The 27,034-nt window shown below is 60.8% G+C and overlaps 1 protein-coding gene across 1 annotated transcript; it reads left to right on the forward strand.

Annotated features, from left to right (window-relative positions):
• AMZ1 (archaelysin family metallopeptidase 1) lies at window positions 1-22,836 on the forward strand. Its single transcript, XM_027527743.1, has 7 exons — window positions 1-411; window positions 13,143-13,624; window positions 13,810-13,977; window positions 17,027-17,155; window positions 17,411-17,586; window positions 18,242-18,418; window positions 19,803-22,836. The coding sequence occupies exons 2-7, from the start codon at window positions 13,321-13,323 to the stop codon at window positions 20,346-20,348; spliced, it is 1,500 nt and encodes a 499-aa protein (XP_027383544.1). The 5' UTR covers window positions 1-411; window positions 13,143-13,320; the 3' UTR covers window positions 20,349-22,836.
• Window positions 22,837-27,034: the final 4,198 nt, after the last annotated feature.

Below are 27,034 nucleotides of genomic sequence, written 5' to 3' on the forward strand. Positions count from 1 at the left end.
TTGGCAAACACGCCAGCAGGCAGAGGCGGCAAACAGCAGCTCAGGCGCCTGTTGGAGTGAGGGTGGCGGGGACGGCGTGAGCAAGCAAGCTCGGCTGTGTGTGTGCCCGTGCGTGCACAGCCTGAGTGCCCTGTGTGTGGAGGGGCGTGTGTGCAGCACGCTGGGAGTGAGTGCAAGCATGCATGTGCATGCGTGTGTGTGCCTGGAGGCCAGCATGTCTGTGTGGACGTGCTCGGAGAGCCGTGTGCGGCAGGGACGTGGGGTGTGTACAGGGGTGTGCATGCTGGGCTGTGACGCGTGGCAGTGCGCCCGCCTGGGCTGAGCGCTCACTATGGGCTGGGCGTTGCACTAGCCGCTCAGGGGAACACAAAACCCCCAGCGTGCTCTCACGGCCGGAGACAGACTGACCAGGTAATTGTGTGTTGGTGGCAGTGCGTGTCAGGAGGGCGCCTGGGAGGAAGTAGCCGTGGGGCCTGACACCTAAGTGAGGGGTGGGGGTCCTCCCTGTGAGGGCGAGGGGGTGGGACTGCAAGCAGAGACCTGGAGGTGAGACCAGGCGGGAGAGAAGGGGCCAGGGTGGACAGGAGGCAGCTAGGAGTGGCAGCCGGGCTCTGTGGCCCCCCACCAGGCTGGGGCTCACCCTGACTCGGGAATCCGTGCCGGGGTTGCAGGGGCTGGGTGCCTTCTAGGCTGAGGGACCCCAGAGGGAGAAAGAGGGTGGTGTCTGGGTCAGACAGAGCCGGCAAGCCTGGGACATGGCAGGCGGGGTGGCCAGGACCCTCACGGCTCGTGGGGAAGGCTGGGCTTCATCCTCAGATTCGGGGAGTCCTTGAAAGGCTCTGTGGCCACGTGGCTTCATCCCGCTCTGGGCGTGTGGTTGGACGGGCCATGGGAGGCCCGGCCTGGGGCGGGGGGCCGTCAAGGGGTGTCTCGGGGGCCGACTGGATGCAGCCTGGCCTCCTCAGGCGGCCTCTGCCTTCACCTGGGACCCTCCCCTCATCTCCTTCCCTAACCACCCCCACCCCTCCTGTGCCTGCCTGGAGAAGCTTCTGGACTGTGGGCTCTGAGTACTGAAACTGGCCACACAGCTGGGACCCCCGGAGGCAGGGCTCTGTGTGGCCAGGGCCCCGGGTCCTCACAGGCCTGCCCAGGGAGCCCATGGCCTCAAGGTCTTCTACTGGACGCTGGGCCTCCCGGGTCTCCCTGTGGGGCAGGGGTCTCAGGTCATCTGTGGGGGTGAGGACACCCCAAATCTCAGGGAGATGGCCTCAGGCAGGATCCCTGGCCAGGTTCCCATATTGCGAGCCCCCTGTGTCCACCAAACATGCGCTGGGCCACTTGCGCTGGGCAGGGGTCTCAGGTTAAACCATCAGAGTGAGTGTAGATGGTGTTCCCCTCTGCGATGCCCACGTCCTGGCTGCTCCATCAGCCCTTGTGACCACCCAGGTGGGGGTTGGATGGCCTACGTCCTTGGGTGAGGACCTGGGTGGGGCAAAGGGGAGGCCGCCGTTTGCCTGGACTCAGCCCTGTCGCCGCTGAGCAGGATGCGGCGTCGGTTCTGGGAACCCCCGTGCCTGCCCTGCCCTGGGCACCTGGGGACAGAGCTGTCGTTGTTGGGGATGAGACAGCAGGGGCCAAGCTTCCCCAGAGCCTGCACAGGCAACATTCAGATCCAAGGGGAGCATCGCCCGGTTCCCAGAGTCCAGACTGGCCTGCGGGGACCGTGTCGCCAGGCGGGGAGCTGCTTCCGAGGCGTGCTCCGCAAGAGCCGCCGAGCCCCGCCTCTTCTCTGTTTCTGTGGGATGCCTCTGGCCCCCCTGCCCGCAGGGACCACTGTCGGGTGAGGATGGGGGGGTGGGGGGGCAAGAGGCCCAGGAGGAGAGGCAGATGCAAACACGGGGCAGGGGTCTGCCCTCTGGAGGCCAAGGACCCCCACGCCCTTCCCCAGCCTTTACTGAGCCTGTGGATGCTGGGAAGGGACCCCTGCTGCCACCAGGAGGGGCGGGCTCACTGGTGTGTGTATATGTCTGAGTGTGTGTGTGTATGTATGCATGTGTGCATGTGTGTGAGTGTATATATGTGTGTATATGTCTATGTGTGTGTGTGTATGCATGTGTGTATGTGTGAGTGTGTATATGTGTCTATGTGTGTGTGTATGTGTCTGTATATGTGTGTGTGTAGTGTATGTGAGTGTGAGTGGGTGTGTAGTGTATGTGAGTGTATATGTGTGTATGCATGTGTATGTGTGTGTATATGTGTGTGAGTGTGTGTGTGCATGCGTGTGTGTATATGTCTGTGTGTGTATCTGTATGCATGCATGTGTGAGTGTGTGTGTATGTCTATGTGTGTGTGTATCTGTATGTATAAGTGCGAATGTGTATGTGTGTGTGCGTGTGTATATGTCTGTGTGTATATGTCTCTGTGTGTGAGTGTATGTCTGTGTGTGAGTATCTGTGTGAGTGTGTATGTGTGTGAGTATCTGTGTGAGTGTGTCTCTGTGTATGAGTGTGTATGTGTGTGTGAGTATGTGTGTGTGTGCATGTGTGTATATGTGTGTGTGTATATGTCTCTGTGTGTGTATGTCTCTGTGTGTGAGTGTGTGTATGTGTATGTGTGTATATGTCTGTGTGAGTGTGTATCTAGGTACAAGTGTGAATGTGTATGTGTGTGTGTATGTATGTGTGTGTGTGCAAGTGTGTATGTGTGTGAGTGTGTACATGGTGTATGTGTGTGTTGGGGGTACCTGAGGTGAGCCCACCCCCGTAGCCCAGCTGGCCTGGCTGCTCCCTGAGGGACACGGGATTCCAGACCTTGGCGCCCGAGCGAATGCTGACCCGGAGCTCTGAAGGCGTCCTCACAGGCAGGGTGTGGGAGGTGGAGGCCCTTCCCGCTCTGCCCGCCACACCCATGGGGGGCCCTTCTTGGCCTGGGCTGCATGTCAGGCCCACTCATCCTGCCTCTGATGTGGGGGACCTCCGAGTCCCCCAGGCTGTGGGGAGCCCCAGCCAGCTCTGAGCTCCAGGGGGAGGTCGCAGGGTGCCCGTGTGCACTGGCATGGAGTGGGTACTCAGGAAACGGTCACTTTACATGGCCATTGGGCACTTCCCCAGGAGGCCTGGGGAAACTGAGGCCCGAGTAGGGCGCCCACGACCCGGAGGAGGTTGGCACCACACCCCTGCTCCCCATTCAGGCGGGCCCCAAGTCCTCCAGGCCCGAGGTGCTCCCACATCCCCCTGCCTGGACCCTGACTCAGCCCCCATTGCTGCCCACCTGAACATCACCTGCCTACCCCTCCCCAACCCACTGCTCCCGGAGCCCTAGTGAGACCCTTGTTCCAGGTCCCTGCCCCTCACCTCCCGGCTCTCACCTCCCCACAGAGCCCCACCCCCTGGATCCCTGCCTGCTTTACTCCAAACCACCGAGATCCCACTCCCCGAAGGCCCTGCCACCCTGACGTCCAGGTCTTTGGCTGTGCTGTCCCTCTGGCCGGCAGGACCCCATCTCTGCCCAGAGACCCTGCTCAGCTCATCTTGCCCATTACACATGGCACGAGCCCCTCAGCCCCTCTGTCCCTGTCTGTGCCCACAGGACGTCCGTCTTCACCCTTGTCTGCTGCCCATGGACAGAAGGGAAGTGCCCGGTCCCCACTCCCCAAAGCACAGCAGGTGTCCAAGCCTCGGCCAGATGAGTGCTGTAAGGAGCCACTGAGTGCCGAGAGCATTCTGGATGTTTTCCTCAACCCTAGGATAACCATAGGAAGCATCTTCTTATTTTCCAACTCCATTCGTTTCCTACAGCGTGGTGGTAAAGTATCCTGCCAATGTTAGAGACATGGGTTCCATCCCTGGGTCGGGAAGATCCCCTGGAGGAGGGAATGGCAACCCACTCCAGTGTTCTTGCCCAGAGAATCCTGTGGACAGAGTAGCCTGGCGGGCTACCATCTATGGGGTTGCAGAGTCGGACATGACCGAGTGCGCACACACACACATTCCCTTCCTGAGGCTGCTGTAACAAATGACCATAAACAGGGCAGCGTGGGGGCTTCCCTGGGGGTCCTGTGGTTAAGAATCTGCCTTGCAGTGCAGAGGAAGGGGTTCGATCATTGGTCAGGGAACTCAGAGCCCACGTGTCCTGGGGCAACTAAGCCAGCATGCCACAACTAGAGAGTCCATGCACCGCAGTAAGAGCCCACGGGAAGGGGCGAAGACCCAGTGCAGCCAAATACATGTTTGAAAAATAACAGAAATTAATTTTCTTAAATGGAGTCCAAAGTCAAAGCCAGGGTAGGGCCTCCTTCCAGAGGCTCTGGGTGGGGGTCCTTCCTGGCTCTGCCGGGTTCGGGGGTCCCTCCGCTCACGGCCTCACCCTTCACCTCTGCCTCTGGTGTCCCTGGCCTTCCCTCTGTGCCTCTCCTCGTCTGTCTCTCAGGAGGAGTCCTGCCACTGGGTTTATTTACTTTCGTATGTTTAAACTTGTATCTTTTAAAACAACTTTATTGACATGTAGTTGATTTACAGTGTTCTAATTTCTGCTGTGCAGCAGAGTGAGTCAGTTATACATATAAATTCTTTTTCACATTCTTTCCCATCATGGTTTATCAGAATATTGAATAGAGTTCCCCAGGCTATACAAGAGGACCTTGTCTACCATCCTGTATATCAGTCTGCACCCGCTAGCCCCGAGCTCCCAATCCCTCCCTCCCCGCTCCCACGTGGCACCCCAAGCCTAGTCTCTATGTTTGTGAGTCTGTTTTCGTTTCGTAGGTAAGTTCATTTGGGCCATATTTTAGAGTCCACATGAGAGTGGTACCCTATGGTGTCTGCCCTTCTCTTTCTGACTCACTTCACTGAGTGTGATCGTCTCTGGTTGGTCCCTGTTGCTGGAGATGGCACTATCCCGTTCTTTCTCACGCCCGAGTGGCGCTCCACTGTGCACGAGGGCCGCATCTTCTGCGTCCACTCCTCTGTCGACGGCCGCTTAGGTTGCTTCCCTGTTTGTCTGTTGTGAATCTGCTGCGGTGAACGTGGGGCTGTGTGTATTTTTTGGGATTAGAGTTTGGTCTGGATCTATGTCCAGGAGTGGGACTGATGGATCATATGGCAACTTTTCATTTTTGGGGGGAAAAAGTGAAAGTTTTAGCTGCTCAGTCATGTCCGACTCTTTGCAATTGCATCGAGGGTAGCCTGCCAGGTTCCTCTGTCCATGCGATTTTCCAGGCACGAATACTGGAGTGGGTTGCCGTTCGCTTCTCCAGGGGATCTTCCTGACCCAGGGACTGAACCCTGGTCTCCTGCATTGCAGGCAGATTCTTTACCATCTGAGCCATCTTTAGTTTTTTGAGGAACCTCCGATTTCTGGCAGTTGACAGGGAAAGGTATCATGTGATAAAGCCTCCAGCAGAGCAAAATATGCAGAGCGCATTCCTTAAAAATTCTGTGTAAATGCTGAGAGAAAAATTATTTGAAGCATGTCTAATAGGAAGTTAAGAGAAGTAACCTCTTGATGGTTGGATTATGGAGTCTTTTTTGTTTCTTAAATTTGTTAGAACTTTTCGCATCTTCTACAATGGATGTCTATTGTTATAGGATCGTTTCTTAAGGCTTAAACAAAATTCCCCAGCAATGCTGGGGACGACGGTGACACACCCCTCAGCCACGCGTGGGGCATTTCTCCAGAATGAGGCCAGGCAGGCGGGGGTGGGCGGGCTGCCGGGAAGGCCTGGGAGCTGGCAGTCCAGAGCCGGGGCAACATTCGCCTCAAAGGAAGCCCTTATCGTAAAGGTTTCCAAAGAGATAAAGGGCAGCTGGAGGGAGCGTCTCCCCCTTGGGGCCCGTGATGATGCCGGCCTTCACGGCCAGGCTCTTCCCACCCTGGGGTGGTGGCCCCAGGTAGCTCTGGGGACCAGGCAGGAGGCTGCTGACCAGCCACGATGACCCGGAGACGGGACAGATGGCGGCCCTCACTCAAGGTACGTGTCCTGAGGACCAGGCCCCTCCCTCGGGGGGCCTGCCCCCGCAGACAGGACCCTTTTGGGGAGAGACTATGGAAACCGGGCAGGCGGCTCCTCGCCTCCCAAAATGCAGGGGGAAGCTCCTCCAGGAGGCGGGAGGCTCTTCCCGGTCACCCAGGTGACCCTGGGGTGCCCTGCTCTCAGCCCCCAGGACACACACCCACTGGACCATGTCGGGGGCCCATGGCGTTCAGCTGTAAAGGGGCACCGAACACGGAGCCCAGGCTGCTGGGTGGGTCCCCGCCTGCGCCCCCCTGGGGGTGCTCAGCCCCGCTGCTCTGCCTCTGGCTGGGCCTGCCCCTTCCCCTGCCCTCTCCTCAGTTTTTTTTTTTCTCAGTTTTTCATCTATAAAATGGAGACAAAAAGGATAGTTATCTCACAGACCTGAGATAATACATTTAAAGCATTTAGTGTATATATTATGCCTGGCATATATATACTAAAAAAAAAAAAATCATTATTACATTTTAATAGGGAGGCCACCAGACAAGGTTCCCAGGGTGCGGTGGGGGGTAGTAATGGCCGGGCTAGGCTGTGAGGCATTGGTTGGAGCTATGGCCGTGCAGCGCTGGGTAACCCTGATGCCAGCGCCGTACCAGTCTCACCTGGGGACCTTCCCTGGGCAGATCCGGTTTACCTGTCTCACCAGGGGCCCTTCTGGGTGGCTCTGGTTTAGCCCTCTCATCTGTGTGGCCCTAAGATCTCAGGCCCCGCCCCTCCCCCGGTGTTTCTGCGAGTGGCAGGGGCGTCCCTGGCCGGCTGTACGGGGATCAGCAGAGGTCAGCGCCTGTAAGCCCACGTCTGAGGCCCAGGGACCCCTGCCAGCACCCTGCCCACTGTGGCCCGCGCGTGATGCCCCAGAGCGGCGGGAGGGGGGCGGCACCCACGGGCGGCCCCTCGGTGCTGACGTCACGAGGCCTCCCTCCCCATTCCGGTGGCCCACGCGCCCTGGGCCTGGCCGGGAGCGAGGTCGGGGAGCGGCGGGGAGCCCGAGGACCTAGAAGAGACCGCCCGGGCGGACGGGAACGCGCAGCGCCGGGTGCAGCCGCGCAAGCCCCGAGGACGGCCTGGCGGCGGCGGGCGCGCTCCTGAGCGGGGTCCGCGGGGCCCGCGGGAGGTGAGGCGCGGACCGGGGCGCCCAGGAGGGTTTGGTGCAGTGCTGCGCTCTGTGCTCCGCGCCCGCCTGGGAACTTTCCGGCCTGGTCCTGGCAGAGGGGAGCCGGTGGAAAGAGAGGGCTCGGAGTACCCCTCCTGGCCTTCGGCTCCCGGGGGAGGGCGACCCGCGGGCTGTCTTCCATCCTGGTGATGGGGGCTCACAGGCTGTGGGAGAGCCCGGGGCCAGGCACGGGAAGAGGGCACTGCCTGGCCGGCCCAGGTGGGCATGGAGTGCCTCCCCCCGAGCCTGGGGGTGGGGAGGGGCCCCCTGATCGGCTCGGTGTTGGTGGGGAGGAGGCTTAGTTGCTGCTCCCCAGGAAAACAGGCAACACCTCCAGCCGGAAAAGCCGGGCATGGGGTTCCGCGGAGATGCAGAACTGGGGAATGCCTTCGGGCTGGGCTGGGGAGGACAGGTCCTGCCGGCCCGTCACAGGGAGGAAGCCGTCCGCCTGGTGGTGGGGTGGACGGGAGGTGGGCGCAGCTGCAGGAAGCAGGGGTCTGCCGCCCAGCCAGGCCCCTGCAGTCAAAGCCCTCGGAGCCCCTCTGAGCAGGCGGGAGCCTGAGAAGTGTGAAACCCCAAAGCCTTTACATGGCTCCAGCACGGGGCTGCTCGGAAGGCAGGCGGTGATGAATAGCTCGCTGCAGCTGCCGGGATGTTTTGCAAAGCGTATTCAGAATAGCAAGAACCAGAGCGTGCTTTCTTGCCTCTGACTCTAAGGCACTGCCCGGTTGGGGGCAGGGGAGTGGGTGCCTGGCCGAAGGCTTTGGGGCAGACCCTCCTGTGGGAATGGAATCAACACATGTCCTTCCCTGGCCTCTGAGCAGGACCATGGACAGGTGAGGGGGACGTGGGTGCCTCAGGGAGAGGGGAGGCGGGCTGAGAAGTGTGGCCACAGTCCCAGTGTTAACAGGGGCAGGGCAGAGAGATCCCACCTGGTTAAGACTTAACCAGGTTAACTCTTGACAGTTAAGAGTTAACCAGGTTAACTCTTGATAGTTAAGAGTTCTGGCTCTTTCCTAAGTTTGCTGATTTGAGCATGTTACTTTTTAAAATTAAAGGTCATTGATTTGGGGTTAAAAAAAAAAAGTTTCAGCTCCATTGTGAAGCAAGTCTCTGAAATGGGGCCTGGCCTCAGTGTCCCCATCTGAGACATGGGCACCATATCAGCACCCCCAGCCGCCCCGCGTTGTGCAGCTTGAGTGAGACGGTGCGGGCGGGGCTCAGGCAGGTGGCTGGGGTCCCGTTTGACAGTGTATACAGAGGAGAGCCATGGATGTCGCAGAGCAGGAAAGACAGCCGGTGTTTCTGGAGGTCTCCCTTCCGGAACATTCTCTGTTGCCAAGATTAACAGTGTGCAGGTAGTGGGGAGGGCGGGGAAGCACCTGCTCTGGTGGCAGCTCCCTCCGTCAGTGCCCTGCAGCTGCATCTCTGCCCACGCTCAGCTTCTGCCTCTGCACAAGGGGTGGTCTTGTGCAGAGATGACCCGGCAGGACTGAAGCGTCCCACGAGGGTTTCGCTTAGCGACCCAGGAAGGGAATGTGGCCGCCCGGGGCTCTTGAGAGGAAACACTGTATGGGCAGATGGGTGGACGGACCCCAGAGAGAGTGGGACCCAAGTGAGCGGACAGGATCTCACACACCCTGGGGCGCGACCTGGAGCCTCCTGTCCCCTGGACCCCCAGCCCGCACTAGTCCGCAGCTAAGGCCCGTTTCTTCCAGGCTCTTCTACGTGGCTGGCAGGGCAGCGGCTCTGCCCCAGGGGTGTTGTGGGGTGTCTCTGGCTCATGCCAGGCCTGGTTTTCCCATGTGGGTGCTCCAGGCACAGGCGTGCCCACGTGGTTCTCGTGGGTTGTGATCAGCTGTCCCAGGTAGAGAATTCAGTGCGATAGTGGTCCTCACAGTCTGTTCCAGGGACCCTGCAGGGGACCCTCAGGTCAAAACCGCCTTCACGATGGCGCGGATGTGCGTGCCAGGTGTGCGCTGCCGACGGAGGCAGGACGCCGTGTTCCTGCGTTTGACACGGTTCTTGGTTTTAAGTTCAGATGCAGAAGATGGTTGATGTAACCGGATGACCCAACGTTCTCGGGATCCCCCGCGGGGTGTGATGCTGTAGCCGGTTCCTGGGGTGGAAACTCCGCTTGTGCCTTGGGTCGCTGTGGGCCGCACGACCTGGCCCTCTCTGCACACCTGGGAGGAGCCTGGGGTTTACAGTGTGGGCCCAAGTCACCCCTGGCCCTTGAATTTTTGGTGAAAAGCAGGCGGTTTTCACTTCCTGAGGCTTTGCGGAGCTCTCTGGCACCGAAGTCCTCGAGCGGGGTCCGTGGGTTGTGACGGGCAGTGGGCGCCATAGGAAAGACCCTTCGGGGGAGGAGGTCCTGGCAGGGAGTCCCAGAGTGACACGGACAGTATTTATTGCCGTTTACTGTCTGCCTTACACCTCTGTCGGAGCCTGGAGCGCCGTGTCTTGTGAGCTGTGCGGCCCTGGGTAAGTGGCCTCCCCTCTCTGAGCCTCCGTGTCTTGTGAGCTGTGCGGCCCTGGGTAAGTGGCCTCCCCTCTCTGAGCCTCCGTGTCTTGTGAGCTGTGCGGCCCTGGGTAAGTGGCCTCCCCTCTCTGAGCCTCCGTGTCTTGTGAGCTGTGCGGCCCTGGGTAAGTGGCCTCCCCTCTCTGAGCCTCCGTGTCTTGTGAGCTGTGCGGCCCTGGGTAAGTGGCCTCCCCTCTCTGAGCCTCTGTACCCTCGCCTGTAAGACGTGTGACTACTGAGAGCTCTGTTTCATGAAGCGGTGGGTTCAGAGGAGGTGTTGGGTCCAGAAGTGACCTTGGGGTTTGCAGCACGGTGGAGCTGAGAGGAGGGGTGTCCTCTGTTGGGGGCCCTCGGTCCCGCTTTCACCTCCGTGGGGGAGGCTGAGACGCAGACCCTCCGGGCATCCGGAAGGTTCCCGCGGCCCCACAGGAGGAGTTTATAGTCACTCAGTTACAGAAAGCATAGTTCTGAACGGCCCGTGACACCAGGCAGTGGGGTAGCCGCAACGGTCGGCGGCGAGGCCTCCCGTCCGGCTGCAGCTCGTGCGGGGCGGGTACTGGTGAGCGGAGGGTCTGGGAGAGCCCGGGGCAGCCGTGCAGAGCCCACGACCTGCATCCAGAAGCCAGAGCAGGTCGGTGAGGTGCGCGTGGTGTCAGATGCTCCAGGCTGGCCCTGGACGCGAGCTGGAACTGCCTCCTCTCTGCCCGGTCCAGCCTCGCTCTGGGCAAGGGAGGCCAGTGGGACCAGGCCTGTGTGCCTGCGAGGAAATGAGGCCCAGTGGCGCTGAAGCTCAGAGGGTCACGTTCAGGCCAGAGCCCTGCTGGCCTTCAGAGCACTCCCTCCTCAGGGTTTCCCGAGAGCCCCTCTGTGCCTGTGGCCCTGAGTCCCGGACAGCCAGGAGCCCGGAGCCCGCTGACCATGCCTAAAGCTTCCTGGAGGGCTATTCTCCACCCCCAGGACACAGGGGAGGAGGGCTTCCTAGAGCCCTGAGTCCCCTGTGTGTCTGTGCGTGCACACGCGGGCGTGTGCCGCAGGGCCCTTGCACATGCCCCTCCACTTGGGACCTCTCCCAGGCTCCCCTCTATGCGGCTCCTCCCTCCAGTCTGCTCAGGCCGTGCCTCCTCAGGGACACCCACACTGGTCACCCTCTTGCAAAGGCAACACAGCCACGGCCATCTGAGCCCCAGCCCCGGCCAGCCTCTCCTCGCCAGTAGCGTTTATCACCTTCCAACACACCAGACAATCCTTAATTTTTATCTTCTCTTCCTGTCTGCCCCGGATCTCTAGAGTTTAAGCCCCCCAGCCAGGGCCCTCTGCTCTGTCCACAGGTGTAGGCCAAGCCCCACTCAGTGACGGTCAGCTGGAGGGAGGGTGCCACAGGGGCTCCACCCCGGGAGCCTGCCCGGCCCCCTGGGGATGCTGACCACGTCCTCCTGCTCACACGGTCCGTCCTCACGGGGTCCTCCTCACACGCTGTCCACGCCCGGGAGAACTCGCCGCTGTGGCGCTGTGGTCCTCAGGTGCCTGGCGTTTTCCCCCACAGCCCGGGAGCAGGCTGTCCACCCCATTACAGACCGTCAGTGTCGCCTTGGTGTCTGGCGGCACGGAGCGGGGTCAGGGCAGGGGTCTGGAGAAGGTGGCGCTCTGCAGCTTCGGGTAACAGGAGCTGTGGCCCTTGAAGATGGGTGCATCCCGGTCTCATCTCTGATTCTTGTGAGTGGTGTGGCTTTGCTTGCTTGCTCGCTCCTGCTCAGTTACTCAGTGTCCAGCTCTTTGCAGCCCGATGGGCTGTAGCCCTCCAGGCTCCTCTGTCCATAGGGTTCTCCAGGCAAGAAAACTGGAGTGGGTTGCCATTTCCTCCTCCACGGGATCTTCCTGACCCAGGGATCAAACCCATGTCTCTTGCATTGGCAGATGGATTCTTCACCGGGGCACTGCCTGTGGAGCTCATGGCTTCGGTTGCTGGTTTTAACCTTATTCTGCCTCAGTTTCACCCTCTTGAAAAAGAGGGTAACTGTCCCCAGCCCCCTGTCTGGAGCGGAGCTGGGTATTTAGTGCTGTTGGTGATGATTTTTATTTGCTGCTGAGCACTTAGAAACTTGGCGGGTGGTGGGGCTGCAAACTGGCGTGACCTTTCTGGAAAGCAGTTTGGTGGCACAGACGGAGAGCCCTTAAACATCCATACACAGCATCTTCCAGGAACATCTCCTGAGGAGATGGAAACACACCCAGGTACACATTGCAGGGTTTTTAGCCAGCCATTAAAATGACATTAAAAAAAAATAGGCTGTTTAAGGATTTGGGAGAGCACTCATCATACACTAAGTCAAGAGGATGTAAGATTTCACACACAATTGGATGTTACATTTGTAAAATGTATGTGCAGAGAGAAATACGCAATGCTGTCCACTGGCAGGAATCTCAGTAAGCCTTCAGTCCTGGCTCCCTTCCCCTCATCTAAGCCAGCAAGTAACTCTGAAGAGAATACACCCGTATGTGTGAGTATGTGTGTATATATGCACACATGTGTATAACATCCCTGGAAAAAATCATACATATATAATTTTCCAGAGGAAGGTTTATAAATTATACATACACCTAGTTTTCTTCTCTATATGAATACATGTATATATATTTATTTGTACATATATGAGTGGGTACGTGTGAGTTTCTTTTCTGGATCAACACTTTAAACCGGGGTTAACAAGGTGGGCGGTCTGTGTGATGAAGAACCCACCTGCCAGTGCAGGAGATGGAGGGGATGACCCCTGGGCGGGGAGGTCCCCTGGAGGAGGAAATGGCAACCCCTCCAGGATTCCCGCCTGGAGAATCCCTCGGACAGCGGGCCTGGCGGGCCACAGTCCTTGGGGTCGCACAGAGTGGGGCTCGACTGAGCATACATGCATAGAGGAGTGTGGGCTCCTTTCTTCTTTCTTCCCACAAGAGCAAGGCTGTTGCTGTCTCTCCAGCGCGGGCTGGGAGGCCTCGCCACTCTGCTCTGTAGAGAAGGGTTTGCGGGTTTGCGTCGCTGCCTGACTTTCTAAATCAGGACTCTGCCGTTCTGGCCTCAGTCCCGATCTGTTCTCTGTGCGGCTCCTCCGGCTTGTTCTCTCTGTCGACTCCCCCTCCATCTCTGTTGGCGAGGCTCCCCCCGCCCCACCCCTGCGTCTTTGGGGAGACTCAGTCAAGCGCAGGCAGCTGGGCCCTTCCTGGACGCTCTGCAGGGTGTGCGGTGGGAGGGGGCAGTGTTCTGATCCACACGAAGGCGCTGGCCCGCACCTCTGGTCTGGGGGAAGCCCTCTCAGTGCAGTGACCGGTCACCAGCCTCCCCGCCGTCCGACCCCCCGGCCTCCCCAGGGGCTCAGGGCCTCCCCTCTCCCTGCTGGTGGCTCCCCTGCTGGCACGGTGCTGGGGAACTTCCAGGGGCTCAGTGGAGCACATCCCTATCCCTGCAGGCGCCGACAGGCCAGGAGGCCCAGCGCCAGGTGGAGCCAGGCCTCGCGGGTCCTCGACTCCCGGTCTGTGAGCGGGGAGCCCGCGTGGCCGCCACGCTCGGCCCCCAGGAAGGCTGCAGACGAGCCGGTGGCCAGGCCCTGGGCGGTGCGTGAGCCGCCCTGCGAGGCCAGGCCCATCATGCTGCAGTGCCGGCCGGCCGAGGAGTTCAGCTTCGGGCCCCGGGCCCTGAAGGACGCGCTGCTGTCCACTGACCCCGCCCTGCGGCAGCTCTACACAGCCGCCTTCTCCCCGGCCGAGAGGCTCTTCCTGGCCGAGGCCTACAACCCCCAGAGGACGCTCTTTGGCACACTGCTCATCCGCACGGCCTTCGACTGGCTCCTTAGCCGCCCCGAGGCCCCTGAGGACTTCCAGACCTTCCATGCCGCCCTGCCGCCCCGGAAGCAGAGCCTCGCTCGGAAGCACATTTACCTGCAGCCCATAGGTACCTGCGCCCATGGGTACCTGCACCCGTGGGTACCTGCAGCCCATGGGAACCTGCAGCCCCTGGGTACCTGCGGCCGCTTTCTCACAGGTCTCCTGGCTCCCACCTGGGTCGGTGTCCCGGGTGGGGGCTCTGAGGAGGGGACAAGGGGCTGGGCAGGGCTGACGGTGCTGCTCTGCCCCCAGGTCTGAGCGAGGGTCCAGCGGGCAGCGTGCTTCTGGACCAGCTGCGAAGCTGCACGGAGGCCTTCTTCCTGGGCCTGCAGGTCAGATGCCTGCCCTCGGTGGCGGCCGCCTCCATCCACTGCTCGTCCCGCCCCGGTCAGGACCCCGACAGGCTCCAGCTCCACACGGGTGAGTGCGTGTGATGTGTGCACCGGTCAGGCCCCACAGCCCGGCTCGTTCGGCGTCTTCTAGTGGCCGGGGCCGGGGGGTGGGGGGGCCCCCCACCCCGGCGGTCGCTGCAGGGCGTTCAGGGCGGGTGCCACCCCAAGGGGGTGTGTTCCTTTCTGTGTTCCGGCTGTAGCTTCAGCCCCTTCCTGGGCACAGCCCTCCCGCCCCCGCCCCCCAGCGTCTGAGTGGGGCCTGAGCACTGACTGGCTTGGCCCAGCCCCTCCCTGCCCCGCACGACGTCTTCACGCCTGTGGCTGCTTCTGCCCCACTTGGGAGGAACCCAGCATCCGCCCACCCACCGCAGGGGCCTTGGAGATCCCAGCGCCGAGATGCAGGGGTCCAGAAGTCTGCCCTCTGCTTGGTGAATAGATCACCCCCAGTCCCACACTGCACGGACTGCAGGGAAGGAAGGGGACCCAGGAAGGCTCGGGGCAGGTGGGGCGCAGAGCTTGTGAGGGGCTGAACTCCTGTGGCAGATTCCATGGTTTCGCGGCTGCGTTTGTTTCCTGGGGACACTGTGACAAAGCACAGCACCAGGGGGCTTAGAACAGCAGCACTGCATCATCTCATGGCCTGGAGGCCAGAATCCTGGCCCGGGTCAGCAGGTCCTGCTCCCTCTGACGGCTCCAGAGCCCCCCCGCCCCCTCCTGGTCACCCCCGGTGGTGGCCGCGGTCCTCGATGTCCCTCGCCTGAAGCTGCCTCACAGCCTGTGTGTGTCTATTCTTGTCTAATAATGACTCCGGGCAAACTGCATCAGACCCACCCCGCCGACTTCTTAACTTGAAAGTTAAGTCGCTCAGTCGTGTCCAACTCTTGGTGACCCCGTGGACTGTAGCCCACCAGGCTCCTCCGTCCATGGGATTCTCCAGGCAAGAATACTGGAGTGGGTTGCCATTTCCTTCTCCAGGGGATCTTCCTGACCCAGGGATCGAACCCAGGTCTCCCTCATTAGAGGCAGACGCTTTAACCTCTGAGCCACCAGGGAAGCCATCACGTCTGCAAACCCAGGGCCCAGATAAGGTCAGGTTTCAGGTACCGGGTGTCAGGACTTCCGCGTCCCGTTCTGGGGGTCACAGCTCAACCTCTAACAGGCATCACTGTCAGCACCACCCCAAGACCTGACACCTCTCGGTCTCTCCTCCAAGGCCTCGGCCACTCGCCTCAGGTCACACCTGGACCTGGGCTGTCCGGACAGTGGCCGCCCGCCACGCGTGGCTGCTGAGCACACAGACGCACACCTGCGTTGATGACTCGGCGTGAAAAACGACGTAAACAATCTAACTTTTTAGTATTTGATATATTAAATTTTTGGATATGTTAGGTTAAAATGCATATGCTAAAATCCATTTGATCTTTTAGTTTTTAAAGATTTTATTTTTTTTTGGCATTGCTGGGTCTTCACTGCCACATGCAGGCTTTCTCTAGTCCTGTCGAGTGGGGGCTACGGGCTCTGGGCGTGTGGGCTTCAGTACTTGGAGCGTGTGGGCTTGGTAGTGGGGGCACACAGGCTTTGTTGTGCTGAAGCATGGTGGATCTTGCTGGATCAGGGATCGAACCGGCGTCCCTTGTATTGCAAGGTGGATTCTTAACCACTGGACCACCAGGGAAGCCCTGATCAACTTTAAAATTAGTAAAACGTAAGTCTTAGCTATTGGAGAAGGAAATGGCAACCCACTCCAGTGTTCTTGCCTGGAGAATCCCAGGGACGGTGGGCTGCCATCTCTGGGGTTGCACAGAGTTGGACACGACTGAAGTGACTTAGCAGCAGCAGCAGCAAGTCTTAGCTACACGTTCAGCTCACACTGTGTTCCTGTGGACAGCGCCGGGCTAGGCCTCGTCAGTACCGACAGCAGGGTCGTCTCTGTAGCTGGGGCTTCAAGCAGCTCCCTCGCAACGCCTCCCCCGGGGTTTCCCGCTCCACGTGCCCTGTTGCATGGCTCACGGGTCCCAGGTTGTCAGGCCCAGCCCCTGGCTCCATGCCCGCTCTGGCCGTCGAGATCTGCCTCCTGCCTGTGCCTGGGGCCCTCACGTCTCCGCCTTCCTCTTATTTCTGACCTTGCTTTTCCAGCGGAGGAAATGCAGGCAGAGGGGAACTTCCACGCCCCCTTGGCACGGCTGCTCGCCTGCAGCCCCAAGCCCCCTGTCCACGGGTGGACGCCCAGCTCCACATCACGGCCCTGCCCGAGCCCTCCGCCCTCTCCCGGAGAGGAGCTGCTGCTACTTCTTGACTCACCTCTGCCCCCTTCTCTGCCCCTTTTTATAGCCACACCTCATGGAAAGGATCTTTCGCTCCCTCTCGCTCTGATCACTCCAAGACCGTCTCCTGGTTGTAGACTTGCCACTGCTCTGCTCATTGTCTCTGGGCTCCTCCACGTCCCCACCAGTCCCAGCTCCATCTCTGGCGTCTCGTCTGTCTACGCCCGCTATGCGTAGTTACTCAGCAGTAACTTAACACCTTAAATGACACGCATTCTCTTAACAGCTCCGAGGATCAGAGTCTCCCTGAATTAAAATCAAGGTCAGCTTCGTTGCCCTGCAGCCCCTCCAGGTCTCTCTCTGACCTTCCTGCTGCTCCCGGGAGGACCCTGGTCTTACAGCAGGTCCAGCTGGATAATCTAGGATCACCTTCCCTCTGGGAGACCTTTCATTTAATCACATCTGCCAAGTCCCTTCTGCCACGAAAGGACCACAGGCGCGGGTCCCGGGGGCGAGAGGCAGCGTCTCCAGGGCCGTCTGTCAGCTGCGCAGGGCTGCCGCGGCTCTTCCTGTGAAGCACTTTTGGGAACAGAAACCCTGAGCGCTCTCTTGTCCCTGAGGAGGCCAGGCCCCTGGCCCCCTTCACGTCGTGCACCTTGGCTGCTCTGAGCTCTGACCGTTCCTCACGGGATGTCACTGGCATATCTGACTTTGGGATGAGCTGGTGGTGCCAGGCAGGGGAAGAGGGGAATGGCCTGAGGGCGGGGGCGCCCAGTTGCCGCCTCACTGTGCCCTCTGGCCCTGTCTCCACAGATGGCATCCTGTCCTTCCTGAAGAGCAGCAAGCCGGGGGATGCTCTGTGTGTGCTGGGCCTCACGCTGTCCGACCTGTACCCTTGCGAGGCCTGGACCTTCACCTTCGGCACGTTCCTTCCGGGGCACGGTGAGCCAGCGCCCGGGGCCCCTGCCTCCGCCCTGTGGCTTGGGCACAGGCCTGGAGCTCTCGGGAACGTCGGCCCCTCGCTGTGGCTCCCAGGGCCCCTCCCCGGGAGGGGAGGTGTCTGCCCCAGGCCGCCTTCATGGGGACACCTGGCAGGGCGGGGCCTTCAGGACCTGTGCTCCTTGGCGGGGAGCTTTGCCCCTGGGCTCCCTGAGCTGAGACCACGCCTGGCACCCCCGCCTCTCTGCCTTCCCCCAGAAGTGGGCGTCTGCAGCTTTGCCCGGTTCTCGGGGGAGTTCCTGCCGCGAGGGCCCAGCACGCCTGACCTGGTGGAGGTGGAGGCGGAGGTGGCTGCAGATGGCCCCGAGGTGCCCCTGCAGGATGGAGGCCAGGCCGTGTGCTTCAGCGCCCTGGGGATGGTCCAGTGTTGCAAGGTGGGTGTGGAGGCCAGGGGCCGTGCTGCTGAGGTGGTGGAGAGGCCGGGGGACAGGGGCCGGGGGCCATGCAGCTGAGGTGGCGGAGAGGCCGGGGGACAGGGGCCGGGGGCCATGCAGCTGAGGTGGTGGAGAGGCCGGGGGACAGGGGCCGGGGGCCGTGCTGCTGAGGTGGTGGAGAGGCCGGGGGACAGGGGCCCGGGGCCGTGCTGCTGAGGTGGTGGGAGAGGCCGGGGGCCGTGCTGCTGAGGTGGTGGGAGAGGCCGGGGGCCAGGTGCTGCTGAGGTGGTGGGAGAGGACGGGGGACAGGAAGGGGGAAGGGCTGGGGGCTCGGCAAGCTCCCAGGAGAGGCTGGGAGGTGGAGTCGGACAGAAGGACGTGCATGGACAGCCAGTCCTCACAATGTGCTGACCACCCGTCACTTTAGGGAGTATGGACACTAAGGCTCAGAGATGCCAAGTGCTCTGTCCACAGTCACACGGCTCTCAAGAGGCAGGGCTGGGATTTGAGCCCTTGCCTCTTTGATGTCCAAACCTCCATGCTGCCAGGCCCCCAGAGCTGGCCTTTCTGCCAGCGTGTGCCCCTCCCCAGGGGTCCCGGGGTTCTGGTGGGCGGCGGGCTCCAGGCTGCAAGGCGGTGGCCCCGTCTCCCTCAGGTCACGTGCCACGAGCTGTGTCACCTCCTGGGCCTGGGAAACTGCCGCTGGCTCCGGTGCCTCATGCAGGGCGCGCTGCGCGTGGACGAGGCCCTGCGCCGGCCCCTGGACCTCTGCCCCATCTGCCTGCGCAAGCTGCAGCACCTGCTGGGCTTCAGGCTGGTGGACAGGTACAAGGTGAGTGGGCGGGGCAGGAACGCGGTGAATGGGCGGGGCCGGGGCGGGAACGAGGTGAGTGGGAGGGGCCGGGCAGATACGAGTGGGAGGGCGGGGCCGGGGTGGGTACGAGGTGAGTGGGCGGGGCCGGGGCGGGAACGAGGTGAGGGGGCGGGGCCGGGGCGGGAACGAGGTGAGGGGGCGGGGCCGGGGACGGTACGCGGTGAGTGGGCAAGGCGCGGTGTGGACGCCCGCGCTGTCACTCCGGCGACTTTCGGGATCCGGCTGAGTCCTCGGCCGGGCGCCTGGCCGGGTGCTGGTGGCTGTCCCGCGGCGGAGGGGGATCGGGGGCGCCAGGCTCCTCTGTTTCCCAGCAACTCTAATTAGAGCCGGTCTCTACCGGGCACTGACCGCGTGCTAGACCCGTCCTTGCACGGCTGTCCGCGGGCGGCGCCGGCCTCACCGAGGGGCCGCGCAGCATCGCTTTCTCCCTGCTTGGGCGGAGAAGGGAGCGGAGGAAGCCAGAGCGGCCGTGGAGGGGCGGGCAGCGAGTAATCCCGCCCACCCGGGCAGGGGCCGGGCCGGCGGGCGGTGCTGCCCTCTGCTGCCAGCTCGAGGAGCCGCGGGGAGCGGGGCCCGGAAGGGCCCAGGGAGCCAGGGTCATCGGCCCCATTGCAGACCCGGGGACGGGGCTCTGAATTCACAGGTCACAGGCAGGTGGTGATTCCTTTTCTTTTTCTCTTCTTTTATTGGAAGCATAGTTTATTTACAATGTTAATTTCTGAGTCACAGAGTGATTCAGTTATATACATATGTATTCTTTTTCATATTCTTTTCCATTATGCTTTATCCCAAGACACTGACTAGAGTTTCCTGTGCTATACAGCAAGACCTTGCTTATGCATCCTATATATAATTGTATATGCTAATCCCAAACTCCCATTGCTTCCCTCCCCCACCCTTTACCCCTTGGCAATGGAAAATCTTCTCTGTGAGTCCGTTGCATAGATAGGCTCATTAGTGCCGTATTTCAGAGTCCACACATACGTGATCTCATATGGCCTCTGTCCTTTCTCTTTCTGACTCACTTCACTTAGTATGATAATCTAATTGCATCCATGTTGCTACAAATGGCATTCTTTTTTTAATGGCTGAGTAATATTCCATTGTATGAGTAACAGTCCATTGTATATATGTGACACATCCTTATCCATTCATCATGAAAACTGTGAATAATATGTCAGGCTTGCAAAGCTCCTGCAAGTTTGCTGTCTTTAGAGGTTCTAGTCTGACATCTGCCCGGGGTCACGGGCATGGTGGGGTCTCCTCGAGTGGGTCTCCTGGCGGCTCCCTGGCAAGGGACGTGGCCGGTCAGGCCAGCTCAGCCTGTGTCTCTCCCTCGTAGAGACTCTACGCCTGGACACAAGCGGCAGCAGGGACGCAGCCGAGCCCAGCGGCGGTGGGGGAACCGTCTGTGTCGGAGGACACCCTTCCCTGCAGTGCAGACTCGGGGCTGTGTTGTGAGAGCGACTCGGAGCCGGGCAGCAGCCTGTCGGAGCCCCTGTCCCCCGACGCCTGGAGCCAGGCCTTCCCCGCGGGCCTCGAGCTGGATGCTGAGGACGGGCTGGGCTCCCTGGCAGCCGCGGAGGGCCCGGGGGAGGCCCTGGCAGAGCACGGGCGCTGGCTGGCCGCCTGCATCCAGGCCCTGGAGAGGGACGTGAGCGAGGGGGAGCTGGAGCGGGTGGATGGCGCCGTGGACGCGCTGGCCCCCTGGGACCTGTTCACGGGGCAGCTCCCGGCCTCCCGACAGGACCTGCCCTGTGGCCGCGACGGCGCGGGGCTGCGCAGGGTCCTGGGGGACACGTTCTCCTCCCTCCGGAGGAGGCTGAGCGCTCGCAGGCCGTCCAGGGCCGAGTCACCCCTCCGGCGCCAGAAGGCGGAGGACGACTAGCACGGCCAGTGTGGCTCGTCCAGTGCCTACCTGTCCCCAGACACCGCTGCCCGGCCGCCGGGGTGCCGCAGGCCTGGCAGGGGCAGGAGGGACGGTGACTCGGGAAGCAGAGGGTGACGCAGCTGCACCCCCAGTCCCGAACGTGGCCTCACGACGTGGCTGGCAGAGGACCATCCCATCCGACGTGGGTGGGGCGGCAGGTACTCACTTCTGCAGCCCGGGGTCTCAGCTACCGCAAACTCAGCTTCCAGAGCCCGCACACGGGGTCTCCACTCAGAGGGGAAGTCACGGCCGTTGTGTTTCTTTCTAAACTGACCACCCCCACCCCTCCCACCCCGCCCCCCCCCCCCCCCACGAGCCCATAGAAAGGGTCCTCTGCTGCAGTCTAACTGCATCCTGACCCTTGACATTTGCCGCGGGCGTCTCCCTGAAGCTCGGGGTGGTCACCACTGCTACGGGACCCTGTGCCCACAGACCTGCCGTTTCCCTCGGTGGGGAAGGTCCCAGGTGCGGCGGGATGGTGTGGCCCCGCTGGGGCCTGCAGAGCAGACCCCAGCTCCATTCTTGGGACAGCTGGACACAGGAGGCCTGGACCCCACATCCACGAGGGCAGGGGGATTAGGGTTTTGTTCAGAACATCCGTGTCTGTTTTTTGGTCTAGTTCTGCCAGTTGCTCAGAGAACAAGCGATTTAGATGTTAAAACACCCACCGCCCCAGTAGAGGCATCTGTCTGCCTTTAATTCTGTCAGATTTTGCTCCCGGTTCTCCAAGGCTCCTTCTTGTACACACACATCTGATATGTTTTCGTGACAGATTGACCGTTTTCCTTCTCACCTGCCCTGGGCTGTGGCTCACGAGTCCTGCGGAGATGCTTCCGGTCCCAACAGCAGGGCTCCCATGGTGTGATGGGTAGCGGGGAGGGTTGGGGGGCCCGGGAGGTGGGGGCAGCTATCTTCCCGTCTGGGGAGAGACAAGAACGGGGCAGCTCCTACGTTTTGCACAGAGCTTAGTTGGGGGAGGCTTTCTAAGAACAACAGTACAAGATACACATAATCAGGAGGGTGGTCCCACAAGCACCGAAGCCCGAGGCTCTTTGTAACCTGACCAGGCAAGTCCCAGACCAGGGAGACATAAAAGGGGTGTTTCCACCCTGGAAACAGAGCAGCAACAATGCCGCAGCTCTTCAGACCTCCATTCTGTTTTGCACGAGGACCTGGAGGTACCTGATGGAGAGACAGATGAGCCGGGCTTGCAGAAGTGTGCTGGGGCAGACCCCCCCAGAGAGCAAGGCACAAGAACAGGAGGCGGTCCGGGTATCTCTGAGCAGACCATTCACACCTGGGGGCGTAAAGCCCCAGTAGCTATCCACTCAGGAGGCTCGGTATGGTCAGGGAGCTGGGAAGGTGTGCCCCGGTCCTGGGCTGGAGAGTCTGGCTTGTGGGATGGCCCAATTGGGGAGGGATGGTGGTGGGGGGAGCTGTCTCGTGGCTGCTGAGGACCAGGGCTGGGGTCCCTGGCGGCCAAAGGCGGGACTTCCTGGAGTCCCGTGGGAGAGGTGTGGCCTCTCAGGACAGCCGGTTCCAGTAGGGCTCACGCCTCTTCACGGGGGAGTGGTGAGGTTCTGGAGGAGCATGGGCAGTAGGAAAACACTTGTGGAAACCTGTCCCTGTGAGCACACACTGCCGGCTTGGCCATCACACCTGCCACACAATCTCACCTGCTTTCCTTCTGCAGGGAATTAATGACTGGAGAGACTTACCTGGTCTTCCAGTGGTTAAGAATCCACCTTGCAATGGAATGTCTTCCCTGGTGGCTCAGATGGTAAAGCGTCTGCCTACAGTGAGGGAGACCTGGGTTCAATCTCTGGGTCGGGAAGATCCCCTGGAGAAGGAAATGGCAACCCACTCCAGCATTCTTGCCTGGAGAATCCCGGGGATGGAGGAGCCTAGTAGGCTACAGCCCGTGGGGTCACAAAGAATCGGAAATGACTGAGCTACTTCACTCTCACTCTCTGCAGTGCAGGGGACGCGGGTTTGATCCCTGGTCGGGGGACTGAGATCCCACCTGCCACGGGGCAATTAAGCTCTAGTGCTCTAGAGCCCATAACCCACAACTAGAGTCTGAGTGCTGTGATGAAAACTCCCCCATGATGCAACACAGGTCCGGTGCGCTGCAGCAAAGCCCGATGAAGCCCCCCAGCACACACAAATAAGGACTGGAGTGACGTTAAGAACACATGCTCAGCTGAACCCTGGCTCAGGCTGGGGCCGGGGGCTCAGGGGCTCAGGGGGGTCATTACCAAGTTCTCAGCACCATCTACCTGTGCCCGTGGCCTCTGGCTCCCAGCCGTGCTGAGTGTCCCCAGAAAGCATCCTGAAACGAGGAGGGACAAGCCACTTCCTCCTTGGCCTGCACCAGCTGCAGAGTATACTTTGAAGATAGCTGCTGGGAGGGACGTTTCTAAAATAAAAAACTTCTAGGAGCAGAGATTACAGCTTCCTTCCTCTGCTCCTGCCCCTGCGGGGAGTGGGGAGCAGCTGGGGACGGCCCCCAGGGAATGGCTTTGGCGGGGCAGGGGCATAACCAGCCCCATCTCTTGAATCAGTGTCTCGGATCGCTAAGTCCAGGCTCGAGACCCGGACGCTGGGCACCTTAACGGGCTGAGTTGAAACAGCTGCAGATAATGGTTTCCGAGAAACGAGGGCCCTGGCTTTTATTTCTGCTGATGCATGAAGTCCGTGTTATCTCCTGTCAAAGGCCCTGTGAGTCAGAGGAGAGGGTCTGAGCTTTCCCACGGACCCTCTCTGAGCCCCCCTCTCTCTCGTGGGCCCAGCTGGAGGGGCTCGATGGAGCTGAAGATACACTGGGGTCGTGACGTTTCGTGCGTGTCACTGCTCCTGTGGACACGGGGCTGGGATGCCCACACTTGCCCTCAGAAGCAGCCTCAGCTCACGCAGGCACACCATCCTAGTGGAGGGGGCGAGAGGCGGCGTCCATCTAAGGGCTGGCTGGCCCCTCGTCCTTTTGGAAGCTCGGGCTCGTCATCAGGCGAGGGACCTGATGAGAGTCGTCCTGACCTCCCTCCTCCCCCCTCCACGAGCCCCTCCTCGCACCGCGTTTCCAGAGCTTGTTAATGCCGTCCTGCGGGACGTCTGATTCAGACCTTTCTGGGAGGGAGGCAATCTCTGAAAGGGCTTAAGAAAATAAACACACAATAGCTTAGCCAGCAGCTAATATTAAAGCAAAGACTCCAAATTTAGATCCCACCAAGTTCAAAGGAGCGGCTGTAGCATTCCAGGGGTGCGCGCGGGCGCGCACACACACACACACACACACACCTGGCAGGGCCACAAGGATCTGATCTCTGACACACACACACACACACACATCCCACCAGCGGGGCCACAAGGAGCTGCTCTGTAGACCTGCTGGGCAGGGCAGGGCAGGGCAGACCCACACCCCTTTGGGGAAAGACAGGCAACTTGTCCCTGCAGATAACCCTCTCTTTGAGCCGGCCCTTGTGGGCGCGAGGGGATTCCTTCGTCCCTGTGAGGCAGATACTCTGATCGCATCTGAAGGTTTAGGGAGCGGAGAGGTGTGTGTGGTCACTGCCTGAGGCCTCAAAGCTGGGGCTGAGGCCTGACCAGGTCCGCTCTGACCTGATCCTCCATGTTCCGGGGCATTCTCAGGAAAGTCTGTGCAGGGGCACAGTACCCGGACTCCTACCCACGCGGTGGCAGCCCTTGCCCTGCCGCCCGGAGTTCTAAGACGACCCGGAGGCTGTCTGACAGCCACCGCCCTTTGGGGCGGGGAGCGGCCTGGGTGGGTGGCCGGCTCTCTTGGGCGAAGATGCCAACTTAAACAAAGCCCAGAGTCCCGGGGCCTCGCTGACTTGTTTGTACAGAGCGGGCGAGGCCCTGCAGGAGTATTTTTACCCTGGTGAAGGCCGGGAGGACCGGGGTTCCTCCGGGCCGCTCCTGACCTGAGCTGGAGCCCGTGTGCCAGGGGGTGGACTGAGGCCTCATCCAGGCCGGCTCCGGCCAGGCTGCAAAGGGCAGCAGGCGCCGGGGACCCCCGCCCGCTCCCAGGGTCTCCAGCGGGGCTGGCCCCGTCCTGATGGCTATGGGGTGACTGCACAGAGGACCCCGGGAACCCCAGGAAACAGTGAGTTTAGGGCTCCAGAACAATAGGCTGTGAACACGTGTGCTGCTGTGGGGAGGAGCCCCCCCAGAACCTTGCCTTCTCAGCACCTTCGTCATCGGGGAGAACCCAGAATAACTGAGATTTATTTTTGAACTCGGCTTCTTGGGTCAAGAGGCAAACGAAAACAAGCTTATGTCGGGGGTTTATTTTAAAAAGATATTTCCAAGAAGTGTCCTGGGGCCACGGCGTATTCGGTCCAGCCCCCCCACCTCAGTGACTCAGGGTGACCGAGGACACGCTGGGCAAAGAGGCGAGGGGACACAGCAGCCCCCCACCCCCTGGGCCGCCAGAACAGATCCTCAGGGCCGGCCCACCTTGCACGGCCTCCCGGACGACCCCGGCTCTCAACAGAGTGGCCAGAATCGAAGCCAGGCTCCACGTGAGGCCTCTGCAGATGCCATGAGCCCGCGCTTCCATCAGGGCTCTCTGTGTGCCTGGCCTGGGCCGCCTGGGGCTGCCTGCCTCGCACAGCTGCCCGCCCCTGCCCTTCCCTGCCCTTCACAGCTGCCCGCCCCGCCCCGCCCTCGCCCCACACAGCTGCCGGCTGCAGCACAGCTGGAAGGCCCCTCAGGCCCCCGTGGTTCCCCAGGGGCCCCTGATAGTCCAGCGACACTTACCGTGCTGTTGTGGCTCTCTGCAGTCACCACGGGGACAGGTGAGGGCCTCTCACCGGCCTGTGGCCCCTGGGGCGCCAGTCAGGCCCGCACTCACCGGCAGCGTGGATAGGGCAGGGGCCTGGCGGGAGGCCCCCAGGGTGGCCAGAGCCCCGTCTCTTTCCCTCCTGCAGCCTCTGAGCCACAAAAGGAGGTTTCTTTACCCTGTATCTCCCAACACCTGTCCACAGTAAGAATGGATTTCAAATGGGGGTCACTGACCATCTACACTGGATGGCCTTTCATCTCGAGCCGCTGCAGCCGAACCGGGGGCAGGGGGCGGGCAGGGAGCGCGGGGCTGCATCTGCCCTGTCCTCCTGTCCGTCTCGGTGGTCAGCGGGGACGGGGGCGCCCCTGGGGCAGCTCTGCCGCTGGGACAGCCGTCCTGCCCTTGTGGTTAAAGGGGGGCCAGAGCTGGTGGCAAAGGGGTTCCTCGGAGAGGGGGAGCCCCGTGGGGCCGTGGGTGCGGGAAGGAGCTCCTCCGAGGTTAGCACTCGAGACACAGGCAGGAAGCAGGGAGGTGCGTCCACAAGGGCCAGCAGCAACCCGGGCAGGGAGGGGCCCCGACAGCCGGAAAGGGTACCGAGCCGTCGTCCTTTCCTGCCGTGTGGGAAGGACCAGGGCCGTTCCCTTGAACCTCCGTTTGGGGAGTGTCCCCTTCAGTGGACGGCGGGGACAGTGCGTGTCTGTGAGCTTTAGTCACAACTTGATCGGCCTTGTCCTTACATTTAAAAGTACAGAGGCCACGTGGAAATAGAGCTACACGTAGGCATCTTCACTGGGGCTTCCCTTGTGGCTCAGTTGGTAAAGAGTCGGTCTACAATGCAGGAGACCTGGGTTCAATCCCTGGGTTGGGAAGATGCCCTGGAGAGGGGAATGGCTACCCACTCCAGTATTCTGGCCTGGAGAATTCCATGGACCGTACAGTCCATGGGGTCACAGAGAGTAGGACATGGCTGAGCAACTTTCACTTTTTTTCAGGCATCTTCACAGGGATTACAGATGGCCTTGATGTGCAGAGTGAGTTCTGTGTCATTCACGTTTTTAATGCTTAGACATCACATTTTCAGTCTCCAAATTAACACTATACAAGCTGAATCTCCAGGGGAGAGGATGCAATTCCAGAAGTCTAACTGAAAAGAATCTGTCGCTTGAATGTGATAAGACGTTCCTTCCCACTGGGAATGATGCTCAGTGCCCGTGGGGATCTACTTGTGGGGTTGCCAGTGCTTTCTAGAAAGGGGACATCCTACTCTCCTTGGAAGGGCTTCCTCTCGGAGACCTGGGCCATCGTTGATGAGGACAGACCGCAAGAGTCTTTATTTATTCATCCACGACACATGCACGCAACACACACCCGCTAGATACCTTCTGTTCTATCGCTCTGCCCAGAGTTGAAAGAAACCTTATCCACCACCTGGGTCCCCTCACAGATGCTTGTTCCCCATGTCTACACTTCCCAGGGTCAAGGTTCATGCTTCTGATGTGATATAATGAAAGGTTTTTTGTGGGGGGAGTCATTATTTCTATTTGTACTAATATGACCTAGACGTTTTCTCTGCCGTGACTGCAGTTCCGACATGTCTGTGTCCACACTGCAGGGTGTGTGGGTCCCCTCCCGGGAGGGGCACCAAGCAGGTAGAGGGCACGCCGGGGATGGGACGGGGGAGCGGAGCCCGAGGCCCAGACCCCGCACATGCTGCCCAGCGGGGTCCCCGCGGAGCCGGGGCAGGGCTGCGCCCAGGAGGCCCGCAGGCGAGCCTCTGCACTCAGACCAAGGCCCGGGCCTTGCCGACCGCGGGCGGCAGAGACGCGGCACACCAGGAGAA

This window comes from Bos indicus x Bos taurus, chromosome 25 (genome assembly GCF_003369695.1).
Source record: "Bos indicus x Bos taurus breed Angus x Brahman F1 hybrid chromosome 25, Bos_hybrid_MaternalHap_v2.0, whole genome shotgun sequence".
In the NCBI taxonomy this organism is placed as follows: Eukaryota; Metazoa; Chordata; class Mammalia; order Artiodactyla; family Bovidae; genus Bos; species Bos indicus x Bos taurus.